Source organism: Numida meleagris, chromosome Z, assembly GCF_002078875.1.
Source record: "Numida meleagris isolate 19003 breed g44 Domestic line chromosome Z, NumMel1.0, whole genome shotgun sequence".
NCBI lineage: Eukaryota > Metazoa > Chordata > Aves > Galliformes > Numididae > Numida > Numida meleagris.
In genome coordinates, this window is record NC_034438.1 from 75,115,149 (window position 1) to 75,124,479 (window position 9,331).

General features: G+C 46.9%; 1 protein-coding gene across 1 annotated transcript in view; it reads left to right on the forward strand.

Moving 5' to 3' along the window:
* PAX5 (paired box 5) overlaps positions 1 to 8,439 on the forward strand; it is a 122,888-nt gene extending 114,449 nt beyond the window's left edge. Inside the window, exon 10 of the mRNA XM_021380143.1 lies at positions 1,560 to 8,439. Coding sequence (XP_021235818.1) covers positions 1,560 to 1,636 — 77 coding nt within the window. The 3' untranslated portion in view covers positions 1,637 to 8,439. The remainder of the gene's footprint in view (positions 1 to 1,559) is intronic.

Consider the following 9,331-nt stretch of genomic DNA (forward strand, 5'->3'; position numbering starts at 1 on the left):
GTGTTCTGTCATCCACCATTTGAGCTGATAGTTAACACTAAGTGTCCATAAGCTCCCTTTTTGAGTCTGGTGAGATTCCAGCTCTGTGCTTGAGCTTTTGAGCCAGCAGCACTTGGCACGGTACCCAGAGGAAGGGAGTCCAGCCGAAGACACATGCTGTGCAGTGGACTTCTCTCTCCTGCTGACTCTACAGCCTGTGGTGGCCCCATGGTCCTCAGCCCTCTGCCCACCCATTGCTGCAACACACTGATCCTGGTGGCTGCAGGAATCTCTGCAGCCCCATACAGAGTGGAGCAGGATGCCACGGAGGGTGTTTTCTCACATGCAAGGGAAGCACTGTGGTTGTGGAGGTGTGCAGCTTAAGCACTGCTATGCTGAACCCGTACATAGGTGTGGGCTGGCTAGCAGAGATTGCTATAGTGTCTGTGATGGGAAGCAAATGGCAGAAAGTGCACTTTTGGCTTCACTTCCTTTTTTGCTGTGCTAATTTGCGTACACACCCACCTGAGGACTGGAGTCACTCCCATCTCCTGGAAGCATCAGCCCCTCTGCTTCGCTGGAGCTGCAGAAGTTACCAAATCTGTGTTAAGTCACATGCTTGATCCTGCAGCCCAGCCTGCTCCAGTGCAGATCCTCATGTAGGCTTTGTGTTGCTCTGCAAAACCTGCCCGGTGATGTCAATCACAGGAGTCCAAGAGTGAGTCCTTCCAGGGGACTCTTCCCCACTGGGGCTCATTTTGTATTTCTTGCCAATGGAACTCAGTTGGTGACATGAAGGCAGAACTTTGAAATATTTTGTGATTCTTTTCTTACACTGCATCAGTTTGTTTCCTCTCTTGTGTACCTGGAAATCATTTTATAGCTTGGACTGTCCAAATATACCTATGTGTAGACACAAATGAAGTCTAACACACTTCCTTCTTGCAGCAAACAACCCGGATTCCAGGTAACCCTTCAGTGATCACCCAGTGATCTGATGCTTAGCAATGCAGGGCAGAAAACTGATCACCACTGCTTATTTTTCAGGCCTTGTGTTAGTAGGTGAGTGCTTCAGCACTTCTCACCCTGCAGAGCTCTAAGCCTAGTCTGCACGGCTCACCTGTGGTTCTCAGAGCTCTGAAATCATTGCCAGAGCTAAGCAAAGCCAAGGGACTTCCCTGAAAGAAGCAGCGTGAGAAAAGGGGTAATTATTTCCGAGTGCAGTAAAATATGCTGAATACTTTTGGGTGCAAGGTTCTCATTCTTCGACAACAAGGGAAAAAAGAATTAGAGAAGTCGGAGTCTTGTAATCTTTTGCAGACAGAGTACTCCAACCTTACGTTCTACAGCGTGATAAACACTTTGTGATGTAAAGGACAGTAATGCTTTGGGTGAAGGGCACCAGGTACTCTCCAACCTGCCGCAATGCACTGCAGCTGCACCAGTGCAGGATGTGAGCTTTGTTCTCATCACTCGACCTTCATTGCCGTGAGTCAGAACCCAAGGGAGAGAGCTCTCGGCGCTGTGAGCTGGCACCTTTCCCCCTTCAGATCTCCTCACAGCACTCTCTTCTCTTCCAGGCTCTCCTTACTACTACAGCGCTGCAGCCCGTGGAGCAGCCCCCCCCGCAGCCGCTGCTGCCTATGACCGCCACTGACCTCGGACCCAAGGCTGGAGCACTTACTGCAAAATACCACCTGGGACAACTGCATTGAGTCACCTTGCTACAACCATGCAAGTCACCCTGCAAGGGAGGAAGAAAGTATACAGTAGGAACAAGCTAATTGAAATTTCACTCTTAAGACTCCGCAAACTTAACATTGTTGTTTTCTTAATTCTGGTGATGTCGTCTGGGTCTCAAGTGAAGCAAAGAAGTAGGAGGACGTGGTTCTCCTGGCACATCATGCGGTCATAGAAATGCAGTAGTTCCATGTTGTTTGCAGCCGTCTGGCTACTGCTTTAATCGCTGTGGGTACCACGGCTGTAACTGGGGATAAGGAAGAGATGTGGGCCTCCCTGTGCGGGATAGCTTCCTCTTACTGCACACTGAGACAGGCTGTGAGACTCAACACAAGCATTTTTATTATTATTATTATTTTTTTGTTTGTTTGTGGCAAAGAAAGATCAGTCTGCTCAACTTTACACAAGCAGCACTGTAAATACTTGCTTGTTTGTACTGCTATGAGAGTGACTTAGCTTATGCTAAGCTTATGCAGCAACATTGTACAAATCTAGGCTCAAAATGCATCTAAAAATGTGTTTTGAAACTGGTGCACTGATTCAAAGAATTCAGTAAGCTTTAAGCAACTTTGAACCAGGTTAACACTCATTGTGGCTATATTTCAGGCTGATGTTACTGCTGTACAGCATCCTATCCAGCAGTTGTGTGTGATCACGCTCTATGCTGGTACCAAACCCATGGGCAACAGAAAGACGCGGGCAATTTTGTCACAGTTTATTGCCCAGTATTCATTTGTGTTCATCTGTCATCATCATGAGCGCTGAAACAAATTCTCTGGTTTCAAGTTAAACAGCATTCAAGAAGGAATACTAGTAGACACCTTATGTACATCTCAATAGGTCGTCTGCTAAAACCCAATTGTGGGCACCCTGAGAGAAAGGGGGAACAAGCGACCATAATGATTTCTGTGAAGTGGACGTGTTGACCAGAGTATGCTGAACACATGGGCAGCCATGCCTGCTTTCTGAGGCATGCTGGTCGGGGGGGGTCTGTCCACTTCAGTGAAGGCATCTCAAGTCACTCTAACAACATGGAGGAGAGCAATTTTGAATTCAGGACTCAAGTCACAGAGAACTTTGCCCCATTAATCCTACATTTCTTCCCCTCCTATTCAAGGAGGGAGCACTAACGGTGACATTTCATTCAGTGCTCACTGCTTCCTGGGGCTATTGAGAGCAGCTTACAAATGACCTGGTGAGCAATGCACCAACCGTTGCATTTTCCAGGAAACTGGGAAAACTGTCAATTTCTGCCCGTGCCCTCCAGCACCAGTCCCAGGTGCAGCTACCTTTGGCCATGCATTATGGTGTGCATGTGCCCGGCCACTCCTGGAAGCAAGGGGAGAGCTGATCTTGCTGAGACCAGACTCAGCTGCAGCCTCTGACTGCACAGTGACCACACCAGCCATGCTTCCTGCACTGATCAGCACCGGCACCGCAACGAGACCCGTCTGTGTTTGCCTGTGTGCTTCCCAAAGCTGAAAAGGGATTGCTGGCGGTGTCCCATGAATGAACAATCAAGTATTAAGTATTTGCTTCCGGTTTTACAAGTATTTCTTTGAAATTGCAACTTCTGAGTGAACGTTCCTCTCTGTTCTCCTCGCTGCCAGCTCCTTGCCTCCTGTGCAGCGCATGCCTGCCATCAGTGAGCACTGACCCTGTCAGACGGTCTCCGTGTGTTCCCCAGCCTCAGTGGCACGTTTTGTACATTCTCATGCTACAAAAACACAGCCGTCAGGTTCAGGGTTCCACGCTAGATGTTCTCTGGTCCTCAAAAGCCATGAAGATACCTAGGTCCCATTGGCTTAAATGGTTTTCCTAATCCAGAATTTAATTCTGTGAGCATGCGACAAACCTACCTGCAAGAAAAATCATCCTTTTCATTTTTCAGCATTTGATACCTGAAACACAAAGATGCACACGCGTTTTTAATTGGAACGCACAGACACATAATTGACCTGGGGAAGCCTTTCTGAAGCGTTGCTTTGGTGTCATCCTTTCTCAGTTGTCATGACTGTTTGCACCCCAGTGGTAAAGCTGCAAAGGGGGGGAGTGGCTGTGTGGGGTTTCTCCACACATGCTCTTGACTGAGGCGTGCACATCACATGCAGAGGCATATCCTGAACACACTTGCCTTTCCTGCATGCTTGAAAAATTAAAAGGACATCTGACACTGGATGAAGAGGCAAGAAACAAACATCTGGCAGTATAATATGAGGGTGTGGGTTGTGGCCCCAAAGGAGAGGTGGGGATGAGCTATATGAGCTACAGAGACTCCACTTGACCAGTGGTCAAACTGGTCTCAAAGCTTGTGCTTGTGTCTTTCCAGTGCAGGAAGAGCAGCTCTTGTTGATTATGTGTATATGCTTTCACCAATTCTGAGTACTAGCCAGCAAATGTTTTTAAAAAGTTTTTTTAATACCCTGGTGGTAAATGACATATGTGGCTTTAATTTGGGTAACACTGAGACGGCTGAACATAAGACATGAAACTTCAACAGATGTTGTTACGCTCAGGACAGAGACTCTTTTAGTTAGGCTACGGACTTATGAAAAGCATGGTATGTATGTGGGTCGCTCCAAAAGTAATGCCTCCTATTTATTCCCATGGAAACTACAACAGCTATAAGGAGCACAATAACACTGTTTCATACAGCAAATTCTCAGCTACAAAACACTATCTTTCAACACAGTCACCACCACTAACCAATTTGAGTGGTTGAGCATATTGATAGACTCTTCATTTTGTGGTGTGACAGCTATGCATAGCTATTCAGAACATGGCTTGTCTTTCAAGTCAGTGTCACTACTGCTGCAGTGCAAAACCCACTGCTTCACTGTGCTCACACCCACTCTTTGGTCTCCTTAGATGTTCAGCAAGTGTCTATGAATGTCAGTTGCTGCACTTTTTTTTTTTTTTTTGCATGGAAGAATTCAGTGACACAGCTTTGCTTCATATGCACTTCCATGTCAGACATCATTTTGTCAGAGTGTGCCTCTGCTGCTGTCTGTCTCATGGCAGCATAATGGAACAGAATTTTGGTAGGAATGTTCAACCTCTACTGCTGTATCACCGACATCCACCTCTGATGTCGTGGGCCAACATAATAAAATAGGAGGCTTTACTTTTGGAGCAGCCCTCATACATTTCATCCCAAGGACATATGCATGCCTGTGGATTAAATGACCTAAGGTGCTTAGACTCAGCCCTGATTTACCGTAGTGCTTCACCAGGAATCCATAAGGGTTGGTCCTTGGCCAGAGTTGTCTTGCAGTGCATGGTGGCTTCCATCCAGTGAGCCACAGCCTGGGAGAAGGGCAGAGGAGGTGCAGACACGCAGGCCTTGCACAGGTCCTCCCTCTGCCTGTGCACTCCAGCTCGTAGCCATGGAGATGAACCACAGACGCTCTCCCTTGCACATGTACAGCAGGGACCTGTGTCTGGTCCACCTCCCTCAAGCACTGCTGAGGATCCCTCCAGATGTGGCTCTTTTATATGTGCTAGGGTTGTTTCTCTGCAAGAAACACAAGCAGGATTTTACTCGCTAAGCATGCATGCCATCCATGCTACTAGGCAACACACTTGTCAGTGCTTTCTGTTTTTGAGAATAACACAGTCAGCTGTGCATGTGCCCTCTCCAACAGCCAGCTACTCTGCTACAGGCCTGGCTGAGAGGTTGTGAGCAAGGCCCTCGATGTGCACGCTGTGTTCACTTGTGCTGCCTGCAGAGGAGGATGTTGAATGAAGTGGAAGCTGTAAGCGAGTGACCTCTAGGTGTTGAAAAGGATGGGGACGTGATGAGTACCATTATTAATCTGCTGAGGCTGGTTCAGTTTTTTCTGGATTAGTTTCATGGGTCATTTTCACCCACCCAGAAACACTGATGCTTGGGGCATGGCAGGCGCTGCTCTTGTTTGGTTTGGGCGGGATGTCCTGTAGCGTGGCACATCGTTACCAACCCCTTGCAGAAGTCAGTCCCGCAAAGTGCCTTCAGGCAGTTCCACCACTGAGCTCTTTCAAGCAGCTGGATGGATGGTTTTTCAGTAGCATGTGCTCCAGCAATAGCTTGCCAGCACAGACAGGCCTAAAAATAAAGGCTGAGAGGTGGAGAGAGAAGATACTGACGTAAGACTGAAACAGCAGAGACCATGAGCTGGTGTTACACAAACTGTCTTGTTGAGGGAACCCTTGGTTCTGTGCTGTAAATGTAGCCATGAAGAAGTCATGGTGTGGGCACTGAGTTTAGCATTTATGCCCAAAGTTTTGACTACAGAGGCACTGTTGTAAGCTGGCACCCATCGCCTGCAGATTTAAGCACAGCTCAGGACAGGATCCCTAGAATAAAGTCTTTGTTAGCTATCAGGTCAGAAAAACGCTCCAGGATCTGAGGCCGTGAGGTCAGAGAGCAAGTGTTTCATTCAGAAACGTGGAGATGTCAAAGTAGAACTTTCAGGAATGGTGGGACTGCAGGCTCTGCGGAGAACCTTGGTGTTGTGGGGTGGTGTGAAGGGGACAGCAAAGGAGGAAAGAGCACCAGGGGGAGAAAAAAGAAAGAAAAAAGAACGACAGAGGAGAGACAAGCTGAAAGGAACATGAAGTTCATCAGAGAACTGCTGGACTTCTGTAATCTTTCTGCTAACGTTCTGTAGCTGAGCTCTGTAGCACAATAAGTTGCAGCGGCTGTGTGTTGTGGAGGGTGCAGAGGAGTTCACTTGCTGCACTGCAGAGTACTGGCAGCTGCTCTCTGTTGATACACATTCTGCCATGCACTGCCTTGACTCATGGGACTGTATTCTATCTTAAAATTTTCTTTAATTTCTTTTCTCTTCTACAAGTCCTTTATCATGAAAGAAAATTGAAGCCATGCTATGATGTTGCTTATTTCCAAGCACGACTATCCAATAGTTCTAAGTGCTATGGCACACAGCCCAGTTAACTTGTCGGGTTGGCATCTGGGGCAGTGTAGAGGCTTCAGTAAAGTGTCCTCCGTGGTGCTGCATTCTTTCCTGCGTGTATATGCACGTGTGTGTATCACTGGGACATTTGTGACCATGGTCCATGATGGGAGCACAGCATTAAACTCGACCCGTCCTGTGACTCTGTCCCTGCACTGCTGGGAAAACCTGCTTCTGCTTATGGATTCACTGAGAAAATGACGAGAGCTCTGGATAGCCAGCAGCTCCTGGGCTGTGCCCTGCAGTCTCGTGCAGAGCAAAAGCAGTGCCAGGTTGCGCTGCTTGCAGTGGCACAGGCGCTGGCTCTCGTTCTGATCCCCAGCAGTCACTCTGCAGTGAAGGTAAAGAGCTGAGTGGCAGTGAATGGCTCGAGACTCCAGCAAAAGAACTGCTGTGCCCCTCAGACAGAAACACACTTGATTAAAAACAAGTAGTATTTCTTTTCTGGTGGAGCTAATCACAGAATCACAGAATCATGAAGGTTGGAAAAGACCTCTAAGATCATCTAATCCAACCAAAAACAAGACTTGGTGTGCAAATACGGAGCAAAAAGCATCTTCATGAGGTGCCTGGTGCAAGCCAAGCGTTGTACCAGCATGGCAGCGAGTCTGAGTGCACATGTGGAGACTGATGCACACACCTGTGTGCACTTGTAGGCCCATGCGCACCTCCCGGGCTCTGGGGAGTGGGGATGGAGGCAGTGCCTGCTGACAGCCTTCCCATGCAGCTCGTGACCGCACTACTGGACTCCTGTGTCCAGATTTTTCTACCCTCACCTTGTAAATCGAGATGGAAAAATGGTCAGTGGGTGTTTAGATCTTTCTCTTGCTTCATTCAGCCTTGTAGTGCAAAGAAAATTTGTCCTGGTTTTTCACTTTCTAGTGGCCTTTGTACATTCTGAAATTACAGAAAATCATTTCATTGCAAATGGAATTTATTTCCAAGAAAAAAAAGAACAGGCTTTTTTTTTTTTTTTTTTTTTCTTTAGAGATAAACTACTTTCTATTAGGAACTTCTAGCAACAAAGAAATACGTATCTATCGTATCCACCAAAGTCTGCAATGCCTGCATTGAAGCTTACTTCTTGTAAGAGGAAAAGAAAGAGAGGGAGAGGGAAAAAAAAAGCCTCCTTTCCTTAAAAAATGCGTACAAATGGAAAAAAAAACACAGAAGAAAACTCATAAAAATAACTGCTGAATTGCCTTTGAAAGTAGGGGATAACATCTGTTGCAAAACAGATGAAAAATTGCTTCTTAAAATGTGTATGTTTTGTATTCTTTTTTTCTAGTAGGAAAAGAACAGACTTGAAATTTTGGTGTTTTTTCTTAGTGCTGTGTGTTGCTTTTGTGTGTTATAATATTTGAATGTAATTACAGCAGTGCCAATTTGCCAAAGATGTTGAACATTATTTTGGGGATTTTGTTTTGCATTTTATTTTGGGGAGAAAAATGGGAGGTGGGTTGGGGAGTGGGTGTGCTAAGGTGTGGGTCATAAGGGATGGGTCTTTTGAAGTTATTTTGAATCTTTTTTTTCCAATTATTTTTCTTGTCAAAACTGAAATTTGTGATTTTATTCTAAGTTAAATGGTTGACTGCAACACGTTTTATTTTTAGATTAGTTGAAGAAACATGCAATAAGATTGGCGTAGTTCAATATCTGTGTGTCTTTTCATGAGAGTGACTGTTACTTGTGGACATTTGATTTTATGTAACCTTTATGTGAGATAATTATTTGTAAATATCTACCATAATTTTATTGGTTCCTAAAATAAAAGTAATTTTTTTAAGTTCCAAAAGCCTGTTTTCACCTTACGTACTGGGTCATAGAATCATAGAATCACAGAATCACAGAATGGCCTGGGTTGAAAAGGACCTCCAAGATCATCCAGTTTCAACCCCCCCTGCTGAGCGCAGGGTCGCCAACCACTAGACCAGGCTGCCCAGAGCCACCTCCAGCCTGGCCTGGAATGCCTCCAGGGACGGGGCATCCACAACCTCCCTGGGCAACCTGTTCCAGTGCGTCACCACCCTCGCAGTGAAAAACTTCCTCCTAATATCCAATCTAAACCTCCTCTGTCTCAGTTTAAAACCATTCCCCCTTGTCCTATCACTATCCATCCTCATAAACAATCGTACCCCTCCTGTTTATATGCTCCCTTCAAGTCTCGGAAGGCCACAATGAGGTCTCCCCGGAGCCTTCTCTTCTCCAAGCTAAACAAGCCCACTTCCCTCAACCTTTCTTCACAGGAGAGGTGCTCCAGCCCTCTGATCATCTTGCTGGCCTCCTCTGAACTCCTTCCAACAGCTCTGTGTCTTTCTTGTGGTGGGAGCCCCAGGCCTGGATGCAGTACTCCAGATGGGGCCTCACAAGAGCCGAGTAGAGGGGGACAATCCCTTCCCTCTCCCTGCTGCCCACTCCTCTTTCAATGCAGCCCAGAACACAGTTGGCCTTCCGGACTGCCAGCGCACACTGCTGGCTCATGTCCAGCTTCTCGTCCACCACCACCCCCAAGTCCTTCTCCGCAGGGCTGCTCTCGAGGAGTTCTTCCCCCATTTTGCATAAATACCTGGGATTGCCCCAGCTCAAGTACAGCACCTTGTTGAACCTCATTAGGTTCACATGGGCCCACTTGTCCAGCCTGTCCAGGTCCCTCTGGA